This window comes from Ammodytes marinus (assembly GCF_949987685.1).
Source record: "Ammodytes marinus genome assembly, chromosome: 6".
Lineage (NCBI taxonomy): Eukaryota > Metazoa > Chordata > Actinopteri > Uranoscopiformes > Ammodytidae > Ammodytes > Ammodytes marinus.
Genome location: NC_137235.1, coordinates 26,988,392 through 27,010,025, shown reverse-complemented (window position 1 = coordinate 27,010,025; position 21,634 = coordinate 26,988,392). Strand labels below are relative to the sequence as shown.

The 21,634-nt window shown below is 40.6% G+C and overlaps 1 protein-coding gene across 1 annotated transcript in view; it reads right to left on the bottom strand.

The window, feature by feature from the left end:
* Positions 1-21,200, bottom strand: part of LOC307252034 (testis-expressed protein 2-like) — a 31,468-nt gene extending 10,268 nt beyond the window's left edge. The window contains exons 1-8 of the mRNA XM_080029568.1: positions 21,052-21,200; positions 20,370-20,475; positions 5,341-6,850; positions 4,447-4,647; positions 3,139-3,454; positions 2,397-2,632; positions 1,684-1,851; positions 1,192-1,291 (exon numbers count right to left, since the gene is read on the bottom strand). Coding sequence (XP_079885694.1) covers positions 1,192-1,291; positions 1,684-1,851; positions 2,397-2,632; positions 3,139-3,454; positions 4,447-4,647; positions 5,341-6,831 — 2,512 coding nt within the window. The 5' untranslated portion in view covers positions 6,832-6,850; positions 20,370-20,475; positions 21,052-21,200. The remainder of the gene's footprint in view (positions 1-1,191; positions 1,292-1,683; positions 1,852-2,396; positions 2,633-3,138; positions 3,455-4,446; positions 4,648-5,340; positions 6,851-20,369; positions 20,476-21,051) is intronic.
* Positions 21,201-21,634: the final 434 nt, after the last annotated feature.

Sequence of the window (21,634 nt, the reverse complement as noted above, 5' to 3'; positions counted from 1 at the left end):
CCATACTGAGAAATACAGAGAGTGTTTTTCGGTGGCGATAGGCTTAATCAACTTTGTGTCGACTCATTTGGCAATGGCTTGAATGTAACCGACATTCAAGATAAAAAGGTAAGCACTATAGATTTAAGGTCTGACCACATGCAGTAAATCAGAACAAGATGATGATGTGACCCTCACTGCAGCATTATATCATCATCAGGATTATAACTGGTTGTAAACAATGTCTGACAGTGTGAGCACCTCTGTGAGGACAATGTTTTATTACAGAGGAGAGTTAGGGCTGCTATCATCAGTGCCGGTGTAAGAGCCTTCCACATACAGAGATAGAAAGGGACCATATAGGAGTTCAAATGTGACATACATGCAGTGGATTGCAAAAGTATTCACCCCATGTTTACACTGCTTCTTGTACTGCAAGAGAAAATAAATGTTTTGAATTAAGTCCTGGTTTGTTTGGCACTAAAGCAGCTTTTGCACTTGGTGATGGGAATTGTGAAATGTGGCATGCCTCTTGCTTATAAGAAGCTTTTTCTCGCTTACTTCACATACCAGTCAAATTGAAGCTCTGCACTTTTTCCGGCGGTTGTTTTTTTATGACACAGCTAGACTTGTAAAAAAAACTGCAACTCCTCTTTTTGTGTTCCCCCTCCAAATGGTGTCAAGATGTAAAGAGAAAAACATTAAATACTCAACTCTGCACAAACGAATCGCACGAGAAATGTTGTAGTTGGTTTGTGTGTGTATTTGATTGCATACATGCACATATTTACTAAGCTAATGCATTGACTCAGAGGAGGCCAGGATGCAAGCGTACCACCTCCACTAACCAATCTCCTGGGGGAAACCTGACACTCGAACTACTTAATGTGGATTAATGAATGGAGACCCAATGCAACACACAGATAGCGTTGCTAGCCAGACATGCTAGTAGCTCTTTACAGGAACCACCAGGAAGGAAGGAAGGAAGGAAGGAAGGAAAGAAGGAAGGAGTGAGTGAGTGAGTGAGTGAGTGAGTGAGTGAGTGAGTGAGTGAGTGAGTGAGTGAGTGAGTGAGTGAGTGAGTGAGTGAGTGAGTGAGTGAGTGAGTGAGTGAGTGAGTGAGTGAGTGAGTGAGTGAGTGAGTGAGTGAGTGAGTGAGTGAGTGAGTGAGTGAGTGAGTGAGTGTGTGTGTGAAATGGATTTCTCTCTTGCCTCGGTAGTCGATAGTGGGTTTGGATGCCCCAAGGATCCTGGGAGTGGCCGAGCCCATGTCCAGTTCTGTAAGGGTTAGCTCGTTCATGAAGTAAGGCAACTGAAAAACACATAAAGGGCATACAACTGAGCTGAGAACACTCTATATGAATAATTCATTAGCAGATTATGATATGACCGAACTTGAATCTATGGTTAATAAATATATACTGCATATACTGTATCTTTCAAAGGGTGTATAGAATTCCAGCCTGAAAGTCTAAATGTATGAATTGATATACAAATCATGAAACACCCTCACAAGTGCATGCTAAAAACATGCTGCTGAGGCCTTTAAAGAGCTTTAGACAGCAGATGAGTGAGCGAGTGAGTGAGTGAGTGAGTGAGTGAGTGAGTGAGTGAGTGAGTGAGTGAGTGAGTGAGTGAGTGAGTGATGACACCATTTTTTATTTTATTTTCTACTTCTTCTCTACTCTAGTGAGAGACACTCACCCGTATCTTGCTGAGCTTCATCTGTATCTTGTTGGAGACCAGTTCAGCCCAGTGTGGCTCAGTCAGGAAGTCCCAGAAGACCCGGCCGAGAGCGGCATTCACCCAGGCTAAGTTCTCCTCCTCCTCCCCCCCACAGGGCACTACAGGAGCTGGACTGGTGCTCTGCAGCTGGAAACACAGCAAACAAGTTAATATTACCAGCAAAGAATATGAATCTAATATCTCTGTACAGGATTCTAAAACATTTAACCTGCTACAATATAACATAACTGTCCCCCACAACAATATTATAAGAACAAGCCATCTTATCAGCTGCTTGTATGTAACTACACACAGCCAAGGTTAAAAGGTGGAGCCAAAATCACTTCGTCAAAAACAGTGAATATCTCCTCACGATTTGCTACCTGTCCGTCCTGTTTGTGTGCTGGAAAAAAAATACAGTGTTATTACACAGCCTAGGCTCTGTAAACGGGCATGTTGCTAGCTACTGTGGGCCGCGTTGTTCACATACAAGATTACAAACCTATGCTGTGTATTGACACTGGATTTTCTTTCAGGGCACACACAGTAGGGACAGGTAGCAGATCGTGAGGAGATATTCTACAGATTTTGACAGAATCACTGACTCCACCTTGAAATCGCAAATGATATATACATTTTGCAGCTAAGAGAGTAGATGTCAATAGTGAAAATGGAAGAGGAGCGTGTGCTACCTTCTTATCGGCCCCGGGGCTGCTCTGAGGACTCTGGAGAACAGGGCTGGCAGTTGGTGGGCTGAGCGCCGCCTGTTTAGGCAGCACAGAGGCCATGTATACACTGTAGTCCAACAGAGGCTTGGGTTTGAGACTGGCTGCTGTTAAAGAGGCTGAGGAGTCCCTGGAGCGGGGCAGAGACGCCAGTACCTCGTCCAGACTGCTGCGACTGCTGCTGCGACTGTGAGAGGACAGAGCTGTGGACCAGGAGAGGGGACATTCAAAAATAAATAAAAATACATTTCGGCAGACAATGCAGACAGCCTTGTCTGCGTAGCTGCTGGAGCCCAATGTTAGGAGTTTCTTCTTTTTTTTAAAACCAAATATTAACCTTGTATTTTTAGAAATTTTAATTATTACAGACAGTTTAAGAGATAGTCCCGCATGGCAATATTGAAGAGAGCCAACAAGGGAAGGCCAGGTGCAATAGACTAATCACATTTTTTAAATTTTAAATATTTTTCTGTGTCTATTCAATAAATGTTCATTTAAGTCAATAAAATGTTTTCTCATTTGTTATTATACACATCAAAGTGTTGTATTTTATCAAATGCAAAAGAACAAAAACAAAACAGCGACATGATATTGGCATTATATATCAGCCTACCTGCTCTCTAAATATCGGCATCGGCCATTAAAAAAAACCCATATCTGTCAACCAATAGTATAAATATGTTCTTCTAGAAACATAAGTTTTGCTTACCACTCTTAGTGCCCCCAACACTTGGAGATTTCTTCAGGTCCACCTTGGGCTTGGCCGCTGATAGGAAGCGTTGGAACCACTCCTCCTTCTCCCTGCCAGTCCTTCCAAACAGATAGAGGGTCAGCTCTCTGCTGGAGGAGGAGGAGCCTCCTGACCCCTCTCCTCTGTCCTTTGTGTTGAGGCTGTCACTGGCCTCACACCTGCTGTCACCCTCCACCTTTGACATGAAGTCATCCTGTTTGCCCAGTTCAATGCAGATGGGGTATTTTTTGTTCCATATACGCTTCCTGGCCAGGCTCTGAGGCATTAAATATACCTGGGGGAGGTTAATAGAAGACAGGCCTGAGTCACACAGTGCATGCCATATTCACATGAAGTATCCTTGCTCCACATTTCCTTAAACACAAATATCTGTTAAAGCTTTTGTGCGTACGTTTTTCAAAGAAATGAATGACGGTAACAATCAAGCCATCGCCAAACGAGTTGACACAAGGTTGATCAAGCCCATTGTGAGGGCAGATTTATTTGTAACTATCTAATTGATCTGTTTTTCATATGAATATCACATCAGTTTAACAAATGTGCCTTTCCTCTAAGAAATGTGCTGACAAAACAGTTGCTTAAACTATTTTAAGGTTTATTGTGCCTGACCACAATAAACCCCTGAGACCTGTTTACTCTATTAACCATCTGTTAGTTGACGCCCCTGTTGTTGAATGGGGCCTTAAATGCTCTGTTTGACCATCACATATTGTCAGTCCCATCGGGGGCTGACCGTGTAGGTCTGAAGCTTTACACTCTGTACTCTGTTGTTTTGTCTTATTATAAATGTAATTCAATTCTTAAATTCTCTGTGAGTTTAGTTTTCTATAACAGCATGTCGGAATATAGAATTTCCCCGACACCCATCAGCTCCACAAAACACTCTCTGCATTTCTCAGTATGGCAGCGTTTAGAAACTGGTGTCGCCACTGACACTGGAGCAGGAGCTAAAACAAAATCCCAAGTAGCGCATAAGAAATGTTTCAGTTTGTAATTGTACTAATAAGAAAAACCTGGACAGCAGAAGGTATACAATTCATGTGCCATCACCGAAGGCTGACCTCATGAAGATGTGCAGACAGACAGTGTTGTTGTAATTACTCAAAACTCTTAATGTGGGCCACATAAGTTATATCTTAAATTGAACTTGCTTAATTCCTTTAGAAGATTCCCGTGTTCAACGGGTAACTATAGTAGACTTCTAACCGACGATTGGGTAACAATAACAGAGACATAACTTTCGTTTTAGGTAATCAAACAACATACTTTGCTGTTGGTGATGTCATAGATTTTCTGACTGATGTAGGTGACATCTGCTTTCGCTTCATTGTGTGTGGCACGGCGGGGGATGTTGTGGTTGGGCTTAGACAGACGAATGATGGAGCCCTCCAATCGGACATACACAGAGTGTGTCAGTGTGGCGTGGTAGGTCTCCGGGTCATAGTTTGATATCTCATTCATCCAGCCCTGGAGGGAACACATGACCATTTGACAAAATGTAGGTTACACTTCAGGAAGTTTCTACAGTGATAGAAAAGATAAGCCGTCTCAATGAGCTTCACACTGAAAACAGTGCGTTTAGTAACTGTTGTCTTTTCATGTGGAGAATAAAACAGCTTGTTGTCATTTGCTTTCTGTGGCCGACTTTGAAGTTGCTCTGTTCTTAATTTAGTTCAATTTCTGTCACTTTCTTAAATCTGGCATTCACGCCCACTTCACACAGTAATTGGCCAGCTGTGCTGAGATGAGAGTGTATACGTAAGCAAGTACTTGAAGCAGAAGAATAACAAAACAGACTTTTCAACCTCATTTGGGTTCAGCTGTTCGGAACAACAGTAAGATCTTTGCCTTACGACATGGTTGGACAACATGCTGTATGAACTAGTTATTTTCTAATATAACCGGGCCCTTCGTGTTTACAGATTAGCCTAATGCTGCTCTTGTGGATCAGACTGATCTGCTGAAATGCTATCTGAAAGGGTAATTACACATTTTGGTTATAATGCTGCTAAATGAAGACATGTTTATCTTTCAGTACTGAATTGGCATATGAACACTTCTAGTTCGAAGTAATGAATCAGCAAATTTCCATTAAAGGACATTGAAAGATCATTACAGATTGACACAATGAATTCAAAGAAGTTTGGAATAGTCACTGACCTTATAGATTGCTGGTTCTTTAATGTCCAACTTGGGCAAATTCAATAGCTTCCTATACTGTCTGGAACGTCTAAAACTACTGCCAGAAGGTTTTGGTCCGCTCAGCCACACGACACCTATGGCTAAAAGGAATCCAAGGCCAATCCCGAGCAGCACTCCTCCTACGTAGCTTGGCAGGGGTAATACGAAACACCCATACACCAGTACAGTTAGAATGACCAGAGTGAAGTATGGAATGCCAGGTGCCTGCTCAATACATTCAGATTCATCGTCGCTGCATGGTTCGGTGCTAGCACTCGGTGGCACTTTAGTATGACTCCACGTTCCGGTATCGTCGGTTCTGTCGCCACCTTCCGTGTCGGTACAAGTCTCAAAGTCCTCATTGTACAGGATGCAAAAGTCCTCATCCTGTTGCTTAGCCAGGGCGGACATAGAGCAGTTGTCCAATGACATGGAAAGTGAAGATGATTTAATGGGGCTCTTGATATCAAAAAGGGCAGCAAAAGTCGATTCAGGTGGACCAGAAGACTCGGCCTCCCAATCCCCTCCTTCTTCTTCCTTGATGCAGTTGTTGTTGCTCTCCAGTTGGCCATTGATGGAACTAATGGAGAGTTCTGTGGCGCTGGCGGAGAGGGCCTTGGACCGGTACATGCTGCTGCCGGCCTTTTCGTCCATGATTCTATTCAGCATTTGCAGCGGTTCGGAGATAGCCTCCGAGAAACGCCGCTTGGTGTCTTCAAATTTGGCCTCGACTTCTTCCGAGACCTTGAAGAAGCTGCGGTTCTCCGACGAGGTCATTGGAGAGGAAGGGGCGGTCTTAGGATCGCCAACTGACGGCACAGTAGCCGACTGCAACCTGGACTGTGTGAACTGCTTCCAGAGTTGCAGGTTGAGGCGGGATTCTGGAAGACGGTAGGAGGAGGAGGAGGAGCTGGAGGGGTCCTGGGACGTATCTGAAGATAGAGATTTGACCAGAGTCTTCATCAGTTGCCTATGCCGTACCGTAGGAGGACCAGCAGCAGGAGGGGGGATCCCCTCAAGAGGTTCCACGTCAGAAGTGAGAGACTTCATCAAGCTGAGGAAGGTCTTTTCAGTCGTGGGAAAGCTCAGCGATTTGGTAGGGGTGGTAATGGACGTTGAGCCTTTTTCTGCGTGTCTAGAAAGTGGGGAAAGTCTAGATGATTCGGGAACGGCAGCAACCTTAGCCGCAGAGTCCAATGGCTCCCCTTCGAACATCTCCTCGCTTGCTTCTAAAGCCGTCACGATATTGGACTCAGCAGGTGAGGTATTGGAGACCGATGTGATGTAGAGCTCTTCTTCCTCCTCCTCTTCCGCCTTCCCCAGAGCAGAGAAGTGGATGGCGACGGTCTCCTTTGACAGCGATGGCTTGACATTGAGCTTGCGGCGGCGGGACACGGCCGGTGGTTGTTGTTGTTGTTGTTTCTCTGTGGAGTGAGCGCTCTCTTCATGGCTGGGATGCTTGCTGGTCATTGCAGTGCTCCCACTGAGTCTGAATAGAGAGGGAGAAACAAAAGGTTAGAATGAATTTGTGCTGCAGTGATTATTTAATGTTTACTGTATATAATCAATTTGATAATCAAATAACTTCAGTCATTTTTAAAAGGTTTTGCCTTTGCACTTGGGCAATTCATACTGCTCATTTTTCACTATTTCTGAACTTTTAGAGACAAAGTGATTAATCATTTACTGGCGACAATAATTGGCTGTTAGCTGCTTTCCAATACCAAATTCAGTATGTCAGGAAGACTATGGCTGGAAAAACATGAATTTTGATAATCTACTATTGATGCATTTGTAAAAAAGGAAAGAGAAAAACCTCATTACTTAAAAAAAATTTAAATAAATAAACACTACACACTTAAACATAGGTGCTTGTTTTGAGGTGCTGTACATTTTAGTATTTTAGCAAGTGATCATGGGTGTTTTTAATGAGTTACAAAATGATCAGGAAAGCAAAAAGAAATTAAATATTTTTTTCCGTGTCCCTATTAGATGCAAAGGCCTGTTAGTGTATTACAGGCGATCACAATACAATTGTAGAATGCATTTTATAATTCATTTTATAATAATTTTCTGAAGATACAACCGACTTGTCTTGTGACTTGAGTCCAATTTTAAACATTAACCAACAAACATCCAACAGTGCTTCCATAATTTCCATCATTTAATTAGGTCTTTATCAAAAACTGCATGACAACACAGCCTTCACGGTCAAATGTCCAGAGACTGTGGGTAATGTAGGCACTAGATTTTGTTGAGGAAAAACAATGTGTGAAATAAAAAAATACAATCTCTCTGGTTCCGCTGCATCAATTTTGATTGCACTTAATTAAGTTTACTGTTAATAAAATGAAATGCCTTGGTTTAAACATGCAAGGAAGTAAGTGCAACATTTGTCGAATTCACTATAGAAAAATAAGAACTTGTGTGATCGTGGATCAGGGTTCGGACTTCCAAATCTCCGTATTTAGATGCACAACATCTAAAGCACTGAATTTAGTCTACCAAGTGTTCCTAAGCTGCCCAGTGCAATGCAGAACAATGCTCTTATCGAAAGGCATTCAATCTTAAGCTGATTTTTTCCTTAGCTGAAATACTTCCTCATTGGCATTCAACACTTGGTAAGTGGCATTTTGCAAAAGCGAAAGAACATCTTTGACATAAACAATAGCAAGAGTCCTGTTGTTTGCTTGGTGTACTTGATAGATCTAGGTCAATTTTGGGTGCAGTTTGGAAAAATTATGCCAGGTCATAGCTGGCAACACAAACATGAGGAATATGCCTCTATTCGCATCTAGGTGATCCTCTGGTATAAAAAAATGGTAGTAAAAATAGAATGACTAATGTCGTGTGTTGGCATCTTTATGCCTTGTCCAGACCACAGAGTTGGCATGAGGTCATGCTGCTGGCTCACTCTTACACAGACTCAACTTGGCCACTCATTGTCACATGGGTCACGAGTGAGCTTGTTACCCAGCCAGGCAGTCTGCCAGCCTACAGTCAGCAGCAACACAATGAGGCCATTCTAGTGGATGGCCAGTTGGACATGGATTTCAGCAATACAGGATACACAAATCAAAGGACCTTGCAGAAGTTGTTAACAGCAAATTAAGATTAGTGATAAAGTGGGCAGTATGTATGTTTGTATGTGTTCAATGCTCTCATCTACCCTTTTAACTCTACTGTATGGAGATGAAACAAACAAACACAGCAAAACACTGGGCATGTACTGTATCAGTGTACATGCATTTGCCTGTCCATCCCAGTGTACAGTACACATTGTCCATAACAGTCTGTTTGTCTTGCGTCCCCCAGTGCCTTTTCCTGGAGCCAAAGAACAGAGTAGGCAGAGTAACACGACATTTTCCCACTGATGCTGGAAATAATTACACAACAAGCGAGCCAGCCTCATTAAGCCTAATGTTTTGCACTCATTGGAGACATGTTTACAGCTACAGTTATCAAGAAGTACCCACTGGTAATAAGAAAAGACACGATACTGAAGCTATCCACACACATGACAGAGGAAGCTATATGTGACTGCACAATAAACTGGGCAATGACGTGTTGCATCAAGGGCAGGATCTTAAGCAATAGTCCCACTTGGATTCCCGACTGTGATGCAGCAACTAATGAGCTGTTTTGAGAGCGAGCTGACATAATCTGGTGACCCCTTGTTCTCGCAGAAAAATGTCCCCTGACCTCTGTAGTCCAGGCAACCAAACACATCTCAGAATGTACAGAGGCCCTTTACGTAATGGTCTTACACTGCACTGTATACTCTTTTTTTCCCTAAGGACCACAACAGTTGATATAATCCAAAGTTATAAGAGGATAAAAACAATAATTACACAAACAGTTAACACAATATTAGGAAACAGCAAATAGTTGGAAATGTATAAATCTGTATTTATATGAAAAACCCATGCTGAAACTTTTTTTTCTTTTTCAAGGATCGTCATTCTGCATTCCTATTTCAATAATTATAAAACGGTAAAAAAAAACAGTAAAAGCATAGAGAGAAAAAAATAATAAAAATTGGCACATTTTCAATCAAGAAGAAAATCAGCAATAATCAAAGTCTACGGAGTAAACCTCGAAAAAATAAGGTAAATATATCATAGTTCACCAATCCCATGAGAAGAGATCAATGTAGCCACAAGACAAGTTGCCTCATTAGTGAGCAGAGCAACTGTCAGTTTGTCTCGACTTGATGACCTCTCACTCCTGTATCTCTACTGCTCTCTCCAACAATGACAACATCTTCAATACAAGTTCACGACCCTATGGGATGTCACATTATTGTAATAGGAGATGTAAGGAAGTCCCTACTGAAACAGATATAGCTCAATGTAGTCACTAGTCAGATGAGGAAAAGTGAGTCAACCAAAAGAGGAAACGACAATTTACAACCTAGATAGATAAACTGAAAGCTGTATTAATTGATGTTATAACATTGGAAGTGCTTAAAGGGGAGGAGCCTTTTTACATCTATCCTGAAATGGATTTTAGTAGTGTCATTGTCAGGTTTAAATTATAGTACAGTAGGAGTTTAATAATCTCAGTTTTATGGGGTAGCATGACTCAGTGTCTCACAATGGGCCAATATCCTGCATGACCTCATCAGAAGCTTCAAATCACGAGTCTAAGGATGTGGCTTTCATGACGGAATATTATGGTGTGACAATAACTCGAGCTACACGGACACCCGCGGTAAGAGTGACTGCATTTGTTTTGTGTCAAACCATGGAAAATACTGAGTCCTTATACAAGAGAATCCTAAGCAACTCATTCACAGTATAAACACTGAAGCAGACCTTCATTGAAGCCATTCGTATGGGAAGGTGAAAAGGTGGGGAGGGTTTTAGCTTTTCTAGCAAGCTCTCTTTTAAAAACGGTGGAGAACACTTGTTGTCAAAATCAGTGAGTATTTCCTCAGGATCCGCTACCTGTCCGTACTGTGTGTGTGTGTGTGTGCGCTGAAAAAAAAATCCAGTGTTAATACACAGCCACTAGGCTCTGTAAACTGGTATGTAAACAAAGGGGGCCCACCATAGCTAGCGACATGAGCCTAGGATGTGCAATAAGACTTTTTCGAACCCACACACACACACACACACACACACACACACACACACACACACACACACACACACACACACACACACACACACACACACACACACACACACACACACACACACACACACACACACACACACACACACACACACACACACACACACACACACACACACACACACACACACACACCTCCAGAATAGGCTTTTTAAACAACAATGCACACATTGAGGGATTATTGAGACGCAAGCAACTGGTCACTTTTCCTAAATCCCTTAATTCTCAATAAATCCACTCCGAATGACCAACTAGTCAAGAGCCTTGAACCAGTAAGGGAGCACACATATCAGGAAACAACTCAACTCTGCTGATCATGTAGGAGTGAGAGAGACTGAGTCATAATAAACAGAATGGTTAGGGAAATTGTTGCTATGTGACTATGGGAACAGACATACCAAATGGCAAACTACTGACACTCAACAGTCTACAACAATAGACAAGCAGCACAAACAGTCTTGTTTTCCAAGAGCTAAAAAATAGTGTGTCTCCATAGAAACTAGAAAATCTATATTGCGACATTATGATTTATCTTGCGACACATTATCGATTCGATACACTATCACCAAATATCAATATTTTATTACAACATGCATGTGTGTCAAATTTCCCCTTTTGCCATTTTGAAAGAGACTATCTAATCTATTGTGAAGTATTGTAGAGGAGATTTCTTGCAATATAATCGATCAGCGCAAATATTGTGTATTGTGATATTATCGTTAAGGGCCAAATATCGTCACAGTAGTATCTTATTGCTATCAATTGTATCATCCCACCCCTAGTGTACATAGGCAAATATCAGCGTCGATATCGAATCCAACCTGCACACATTGCTGCACCTATTTCCTAAATGCAGTGTTTCCTCTGTTTGCAGTGCAGTTACCAAACTGTGAGGGGATTTGTGCGAGTCATCCTGTCAGTTGGTTTCATGCATACAGCAAATAGCAGCCCCCCCACTCAGGGCATCTCAAATGTCACACACCACTGTTTCAGATGATGTCAGTGGCAGGAAGAGGATGCTTGCAAGGGGAGAGAAATTCAACTACGAGAGAAAAAGACTCGCAAACATGCCTCACATATTCCCCTATGGAAGAGATAATGAAATCCCAGACCACACTACACCTTGTCATGGTTGCCTAGGAAGGGATTAGAAGAAGTCGCACTTTATATATCCTGCTGTTTATTTACAGAAATAATTGCTTTTTTTCCTACACAGTCAGTTCAGCTAATGGCTCGCACATTGTCTCACAGCCCAGTGCTCGAATTAATGCAAATGTCAACATTGCAGCTACAGTAGGGAACAGTGAAAGTCTCCCCCCCCCCTCCCCCTGTGGCAATGACTTTACTGATATCTTCAAGCAGCACAAGGAGGACTATTGTAGATGCTCTATTGTTTGGGGTTGTAATTAAAAAGTAAATGTTGAGATGGGAGAACGCTTTGAAATGACATGTAGAATGTCTCTTTGTGCACATTTGAGCTTCCTCTCATTATGCAAATGCTTTCATAAAAATGCGCTTCAAGATTTATATTGATGAAAGTCTGGTTTGCGTCTCCATGTTTGTTGTTATTTGGGTCTTTCTTGGATGCTGTAAAATGTAGAAATGCATACAGTGAAAACGAGTAGTTTGGTGGCTAACTGTTTTAGCTGAGACTATAGGTGTGTGCGAGTGTGTGTGTATGTGTCTGTATAATGTACTATGTCTAATTGACTAAGAGGCTGTGTTAAACTGGTAAATGCATTCCACAGAATCCTTTCAGATAACAGGTTTGCGAGACACGCAAACAATAGCAGCGCAACTGCACAGAAACTGTTCTCAAGAATGCTGACAAACTGGTGAGACAGGTGGGGATTGAAATGTTATGCGCTGGGATCATTACGGGTATCAACTGCCTCTCTGCCTTCCTCTGCTAACAACAGCTCACTTTGCCATTATAAAGAGAGTGTATTGTCCAGATATCAATGCTATATTGCTTTTGGAAGGTCAGTCTACCATTGTTTTCCCCACACAGCCACAATTTAAACAAAGACTAGCAGTATTCTGTTTTGCTCTGGCCTCACTTATTATGACTGCTGTTATGGCTCATTTTGTGATGCTGTATGTTCCTTGAATTTAAATCCTCGTCTCTTACATTTACAAATCATTGAATTGGTCTTGTGACACACAGGCTCCATAAAACTAGCAAACCAAATGGCAGCGTATTGCAAAATGAAATGAATTTCTTGAAAGATAAGGTTGTTGTTTCACACTTGGAAAACAGATATAATTGGAAACTAACAATTGTAATGACATACATTACACTGTCTCTGGAAATCCCCATATAAAAAGGAACATCTGACACCTTTTTATGTATACTGTACCTGCAATTATGAGAAATAGTGACAGAAATGGAGCAGGATGAAACAGACTGTTAAACCCTTCACCCGTTTGGCTAGAATGCATCCTAGATCTTTATGTCCCACTTTCTTTTGTCAGCAAGTCACAAGATTGGGACGGTTGCAAATTATATTTCAGACAAAGTATGCGTGAAGTCTGCAGTTTTTACAATGCTCAAAGTGCATCCGAAAATATCTGATGCCACAACAGAGAGGCTTGATTTTTACCCCTCCGATATACAGTACAAGCCGGGATCCAATGTCAACGTCAATAATGATTCTTAGAAGGACAGCATTTTAAGAATATCTTCACTATCCATATATCTGCCAAACAATTTCTCTATTGATCATCGTGTCTATACAAAGTAAGAAAAAAGTTAGCCCACTACAACATAATTTCTTAAATTTGTCTGTAAGTTACTCATGTTATCATGCTATCGCTACTCCTCTAAGCAAATCATCAAGTTTGAAAATCTGAAACGTTGAAAAGTGTATCAGTTTATTATCAAAATAATTTAAATAATAACAATAATCAAAAGAATATTATATATAATATTCTTTTGATTATTGTTATATATATATATATATATATATATATATATATATATATATATATATATATATATATATATATATATATATATACACACATATATATATATATATATATATAATATAATATTCTTTTGATTATTGTTATTATTGAAAAAGGGGTTTTTTCCCACTTTTTGCAAATACTCAACCTTCTGATTACAAAGCAGCCATGACAGATTTGAAAGAGTTGTTCTCAAATGGCCATCAGTTGGATTGCTCAATTAGTGCCTGCAATAGGTCAACTGTCACAACAGTGGAAACACACTGACTTTTGGTGAGCATGTGACATGTGACAACATAAAAAAAGGAATTATACTAAAAAACACAGAGGGAGAAAGAGGCTGTGAGTAGGCCTTTAATGCACAGCTAGCTTTACCCAACCACAACAAGTCAGATAATACACTAACTCTTTTACTTAAAGAACACAAAGTAGGCCTTGTGTAACGCTCAGCCCGACTCAAACCATGTCAGTTCACTGACCCAGACGTTTTTCGTGTTAAATAATGCACTCCTCGCTTAACTGCTTAGGCTTGTCAACAAGCCCTCATTACTATTGAATGAAATCCATGGCTGCAGCGGAGACAAAATACCATGACATAGATCTGCCTCTATGCTCTGATTACATCAACTGTCAGCCCTAACATTGGCTTCCACAAGAAACAAAGATCTTTCACTTTGATTCATGACTCTTCAGCACTTCAAGTTTGACAACATTTAGTCATTTTAGCTTCAGTTGTACAGTTCTTAAAATCAGGTCAGTCCAAACCAGACACTGGTTATAAGGAACAAGGAAGAATTAAGTTCACTGCAAATGTTATTGGCCTAGTAAATGGTTAAGGTTTAGATTTAGAAGAGACAAACATGGAGAAATGATCGAACAAAATGTATCTCTGTGCACTTTGTCGTAGTTCACATTTTGGAAACAGTCTTATGGTTGCATACCAAAAGACAAACGAGAGTGAATCTAAACCTTCTAGAACGTTGGTGCAATAGGCCAAGCTACAGTCTGCATCCAGGCGATTAGGGCAGCCATCTGCTAACATCTGGTGGAACCCAGGAGAGGACTGGACCAACTCCCTGCTTTGTCTCCTCAAAGACTCTTTTGTTTTTCCCTAAACAGCTCCTAGTACCAAAAATGCCAACATACTGCATTTATTAATTTCCACAATTGCCATAATCTGCCTCAGTTGATGCAGAATACATTTTTTTCTCAGTAGAATGTAGGCTTCACCCACACCTGTGACTGGCCTCATTCGCTGTCAGGAGTCATTTTCATCACATTTTCATGCCACCAAATATAGTTCCACCACAGCATACTTTGAGGCACAGGTAAAACATCAACACACTTGATGAGACAAACAGATTGTAGGGCCTTGCATTTAAAATCATACCTCTTGTCCAAATCACTTTATTTCAATATGTGAATATCTCTTCACGATCTAATACCTGTCCGTATGTGTGTGCGCTGATAATAAATGCAGTGTTAATACACAGCCTAGGCTCTGTTAACGGGCATGTTGCTAGCTGATGTGGGCCCCTTTGTTTACATACCAATTAATAGAGCCTACTAGACTGTCTATTAACAGTTTTGGTTTTCGCTCGCACACAATATAGACAGGTAGCGGATCATGAGGAGATATTCACCGATTTTGACAAAGTGATTTCCAAAGCGTTCTTCACAAATCCCTGACTACACCTTTAATGTAGGAAAGTCATGATTTTCCATGAGCTCATTTAAAATATCCAATGTAAGAGGAGTAGTGAAATACAATTAAAAAGTGTGTTTAAAAAAGGTTTTGTTCCTCTTACCAATACCATCTGAATTTCTCAAAACGTATCTCTCAATATATTTAGGATCCTCATTTAGCAATAGCTTTGCACTACTGGCTATAAAGCAAACAGAAGCTTAACAGGGTGGAGCACATTAATGGTACATGCATTGTTATCAGTGCTGCTGGACAAAGTGAAAGGAATTGAGCAAAGCATTTCTCTACCAAACTGTAAAGACAAAATACTATTTTGTTATTATCAACTATGAGAACAACTCACGGGAGAGGGAGACAGAAATGGTCTGTGTTATGTCTGTATAAGAACTTGGTGAAAGGCTCCTTGATATTGTAAAAGGAACGGTTTTAATCTTATAAAAAAAAATTGCAGCTGCACTTTTCCTCAGGGCTCATATTAACATAGCAAATTCATTGATGCACAGGAATCCCCCCCCTGGCATTTTTGCCCTCACACAAAACAATTCAGCCTGTGATCCTATTGTATTGTAGCATTTGTGGATAACATTTCAATTTCAAGTGAGAAACTCTGAAGTCATATTTTTAGACAGGCTATTTTTAGACATCTCCCACACCACACCTCTGCCTCTTTCCTCTCGTAACAAGTAATTATTATTATGACGGTATATGGCAAGATGAACTGTACTGTCAGTGCACAATGAAGGCCGCACCTCAAACAAGCCTGTAAATGTTGGTGACACACTCTCAGTAATGGTCATTATTGGAGTGGTTGGATAGGGGAGGGAGCAACTCCTGTCAGTAACAACAGGGATGTTTGTTAGCAACTGCACAAATGAAGACAAGGCTCAAGGAGCAAGCTACACTTAGCAACATAGCAAAAGGCCTACAGGTAATAATCTCAACTCTTAATGACAAAACTATTAAAAAAAAGGTGCACTCTGCAGTTTGGAAGGGAAATTGTTTAAATTTGCAGAGCCTGCAGTTAGTTTACAAAACATATGAACTCTACATGTATTTCTTCGTATCAAAAACTCTATGATCATAAATACAAATTATTTTGAGGCATCTGGAACCAAGCGTATGACTTGAATTATGTTAAGTCAACAAAACTGTGTGCCCTGCTCGTGTAAACAACAACATCACAGTAACTTTTCAGGAAGCTTTTCTAACTGCAAACAGTGCTCTTGGCTTCATATATCTTGCACTGCCCTGTGTCCTACTGACAGGCATCACATTGGTCTATAGTAACCAACACAGACACACCCCTATGTGGAATTCTGCAAAAGATCACATGTCCAACAAAGTCCTGGACATTGCTCCGATAAAAACTGAGCTGCCTCCAGAATCACACACACACTCATGTGGGAATGGGCTTGGCTTATTGTCTTTTGCTCTCACCTGTGTAACCGTCCTTTCATTCGCTTTGATAATCAAACAGTATACGTGGACTAGGAAAAGTAAGGGAGTAATAAGATTGTTAAATAAACTGTAGGCTTGTAATGCTAGAGCACAGCACTAAAGACCCCCTCTTATTGAAATCAACAGGCTGTGTTGTTAGAAGAGGAGCAATGCTTTGGGTTCATTTAAAGCTAAATAACCCCAGAGTGAAGCCTGAAAACCATGACACTTTAAAAAGGTGCACTATGCAGTTTCAGGGGAGGGGCTTTTGTTTACATTTGCAAAGCATGCAGTTCGTTTTTACGACACATATTTTCTGTACATGAACATGTAACTCTTAATATTGAATACTTCTATAAAAAAGGTAATTATTTTGAGCCACGAAGAACTAAATGTAAGACTATAGATATGCTTGTAAAACAAAACTGTGAGGCCTGCTGCTGTAAACAACAACAGTGAAACAGTAACTTTCCAGGGAGCTTTTTAACTTCAAACAGTGTTCCAGGGATCCAATATTGAGAATATACCTTAGAAAATGTTCACTAGTTCTCTGACACACTCAAAGTTACATAGTGCACCTTTAAGGCCCAAAGCCAAATACCGTGATTGACACATTTCAAACTATAACTGCACTTGCCTAAAATAATCTCCTTTTGTAGCTCTGGATTGGAGAAGTAAACCAAATATTGATTACTTCTCTAAAAAGCCTTTTTTATTCATTTATTAAAAGTCTCATGTGGTAAACTGAAATGACACTCTACTGTAAGGAGCCATTCTAAAGGGAAGAGATCAATATCAGCAAAGGTGTGACATTGTCATGTTGATTCCATTGCAGCTGGTCTAAAGAGGGCTGTACAGGTAGAAACTTATAATTTCCTCTTTCCTTATTTACATTGTGATGTATAAATACATTACACCGTTTACAGCTAAGGTTTTTAAAGGAGGAGTGAGCACTTGTTGCCACAATCAATGAATATCTCCTTACGATCCGCTACCTGTGTGTACCGTATGTGTGCTGACAAATTCCATTGTAAATACAGTCTAGGCTCTGTAAACTGCTATATAAAAAGTGTATGTAAATAGCAACATGTCCGTTTACAGAGCCTAGGCTGTGTATTAACACCAGATTTATTTTTCTGCCCACACACACACACACAGTACGAACTGGCAGCGGGTAGTGAGGAGATTGTCACGCATTTTAAAGAAATGTGATTTTCACAACAAGCTTTTTCCAGAGTCGTTGAGTTAACCTTTTATACTTCCAAAGAGCCTCGATCAAAAACAAGAAAATGTCTGTTTTACAAAAATAGGTTAGACCTGGGGAGAACTTGGAAGGCCAGCGAGTGACTCAAAGCCGATAACAGGTGTACAGTCAGCAGGGGTGTAGGACAGGCTAGTTGATGCTGCCCAAAGAAAATTAATCAGCACACGTTCCCTTGTCTCAGTGTGAAATATTAAGATGACACACACCATTTGAGGAGAATAGCACTGGTGAGAGGTCTGCACCTGCTGCTCAGACCCTAAACCACAGAAGTGAATCATTTCCCCTTTTTTTCCTCTCTTTCACTCTTTACAAACCGACACATTCCTCTTTCACTCCCCTGTTCTTACATGACAGCTAAGCACACACACGGTGTACTAGTGTTGTGTCTTCTCTTTGTCAGATGTGATTGAAAACCCAAGAAATAGCAATGAATGGATTACTTATTATCAAAAACAAAACAAGAATTTGTTTTCAACCAACAAGGGCTGTGTATGATGCAAAATACAGCTGTTGGATAAAAAGTGACTGTACCATTTCAATTTAATGAAAATGTCTTCCTTCCAGCTCATTATTGTTGTTGTATTTCTTCCACTGAATACTTTATCTCATACTAAACTGTGAGTTCACCAAATACAACCCTTTGGACACAAGTCCAAATGAGGTAATGGTAACTATCAGAAATACTAGTGTAAACATGGAAGGATGCCTGAGAGCGTGTGCAATGATGTCAGCCCAGCTTGGCCCTTCAAAAGTTCAAAGAAGCGTTTGCGCTGATTTTTTGATGTTAATCGTAAATACTTTAACTTCATAAAATGGTATGGAACATGTGACAATGCCTGTAGCATGACACACAATGCTACAGGGTAGAGTGACTCCAGTCCTATCTATCAACTCAGTCCTAATATTACCCTATTCACTCGATCATCCATCGCCCCTTTGGATGACAACATACGCTGTTTTTAACCAACAATAAATCATGTCTTAATTGATTTACCATAGAGACATTTCTTTATAGGCTGCGTGTATTCTTATATCGAGTATAAGAAATATTATCTTTCCAGATGAGTTTGGATATATCGATGTGGATGTTTATTATGGCATGGAAAATATGTCCAATAAATGACTGCACATTAGTCTTAAACACGCTAAATGAGGCTTTACGAATGGTTATTTGACAGTAGTCTTTTCATATTGCACAAGATCTAGCAACTCGTGTTTTATGCGACCTCTATGTCAAATGACCATTTACTGTGAATTATTGACTAAACAACACAGCGCCTGTTTTCATGAACGATGACTTTAAAACCTACAAAAATACAGCAGCTGTAGCCTTGTCCCATGTTGACATTCCCTAAGGAGAGGATGACCTCCAATCAACACGCAACATTAATGTTTTTCTGTACAAGAGCAACAGACACATGCCACAAAAAAAAATGAAAGTGAGTGAGAGAAACTAGAGTGAGGCCACTGTCACTGTAGGAAACTGGTTAAATGAGAAAAAGGCCCATGAGGCATAACAAGTTATTCAACATTTTAAACATACCTTGAGGTCAATGTGTGCAAAAGAAACCTGTCGAACATCTTGTTCGCTATTGACTTTAACCATTTAAATACTTCAGGGCCTTAACATTCAGGGAAGTGTAACTGTCCACGAGAGTAAAAAGTGTTGGCCGACAGTTATAAAGCTGTTTCAACACAAAACAAGTCTCTCCCCTCACGCTCGAGGCCGGTTCAAGTCTGTTACCTTTCTAAAAGCAGTTGGTTGGCAGTTATCTTCAGCACAGGTTTGTTGAGCTTAAAGGTGGAGTCAGCAATTATGGATAAGACTTGCTGTCAGAACATTTTTTATGTCAAAATCAGTGAATATCTCCTCGTGATCCTGTCCGTACCGTGTGTGTGCACAGCCAAAAAAAAATATATAGTGTTAATTCACGGCCTAGGCTCTGTAAACTAGTATGTAAACAAAGAGTATGTAAACAAAGGGGCCCCAGCATAGCTACTCATTATGTCGGTTTACTGTGTATTGAGACTGGATTTTTTGCAGCGCACACATATTATGGACAGGTAGCAGATTGAGATATTCACTGATTTTAACAAGTTATTTTGACAACAACATTCTCCAAAAATCGCTGTTTTCGAACGTTCCAGGCAACAGCACAGCAAATTCAAACATGCTCTTTGCAATCATGAATCCCATTGGAAGCCGGAAAGGCCTTGATTCAAACAATGTTTTGTAATCTACCACATCTCTTTGTGATATGGACTAGATATTTCCCTAATGTCTCCTTTGCTCACTGAAAGCATATGTGTCCTCCGATGTGTGTATAAGCCAGTTCTGTGATCTTCATCCTCCAGTGCTAGGTTTGTTCTTCCACTAAGTTCTCCCTCTCCGTCGATATAGACTTTGCCCTCGCTAAGGGACACTCGTAGTTCAGGGGGGGGGGGGGGGGGTGGATCGATAATTGAGTTCATATTCACTGGCAGAGTGCTTACCTTGTATCCTCAGTGCCATTCAATCCAGCCTGGGACTTGCATCTGCCTATACTGGAGAGTCAAGTTTCACATGTCCACCACGGTACGCAGGGCAGGGGAGCTTCTTCTGAGGAGCACATCAGCAGCAAGACAAATGCGAAATCATTACAGACGTTTATTTAACTAAACAAAAATAACAATACACAAACAATAGCCTATAAAGTTTTTTTTTGCTTATGCCAGGGTAAGTAACATTGGTAGCCTTTGTGTAGCCTACAATGTTTGTAGTTGTAGACATACGTGTACCATATGGCAAACAATGAACAGCATTTTAAGTAGCAGGTGAGTAGGTCAATATAGTAGGCATTGTATCGGTTAATTAACACGCTAACGTGTTTATAAATAGACAATTGTCAAGCTTTCACAGCAAAAACCTACCAACAAATTAGCCTAGTGAAACCAGCCTAAGTGATGCAGGCGAGATAAGCTAACATCTACGCTGACGGGAGACTTTTTCTGACGTTTTTAGATTGAATATGAGTCCAAGTTAAACCACATAGGAGGACTGATAGAAGAGGAAAACTAGCTTGTACTAACAAATTCACATTCATTAGAAAACATTTTGAAAATGCCCTCTGGTCGAGGACTTTTCCCAAACTCACATAATGTTTCAAAAAGAGATACATAGTCAAAGATAGCTTACCGTGTGTCAAGCGGACGTCATTTTTGTCTGAACACAGCGAACAAAAGTGAGCTTGAGATTCCCAAAAGATGTGTGTAGACACGGTAACGTAGAGTTTCGTTAGTGTTATCAGTTCCACGTACCAAGTTGAATCAGCGACTCGTTTTCTCGCCCAGCCTGTTGACAACTGACTAACTGGACCCAGTTCCTTATAGAAAAAAACGTTGCAGCCTTTCAAGGCCAGAGTAGTCGAGTTCGAGCAGCGCGACAACTGGCTCGCCGCATGTCTAGGATTTGGGATCGATTTTTCGACAGATCTGCTAGAAAGGCCTAATAAGACGAGGCAGATGTGAGAAGGTAAACAGTAGGCATAACCAACATGTAAATTGGCCAATTACAATGTTGCAAAGTGCTGGCTTTTCGAAGCAGGTGACAAGAGCGATACAAAAAATACAAAAATAAAAATAGTATTTATAACCAAGCGAAGTAAGAACCATTTCCCTACAAAACAACCATCATATATTAACTAGAGTTTTTTTGTTATCAATTCATGTTACGTGTAGGCTACAGCCTGTGGGCAAATACATTTAATGCATAGCTTTTC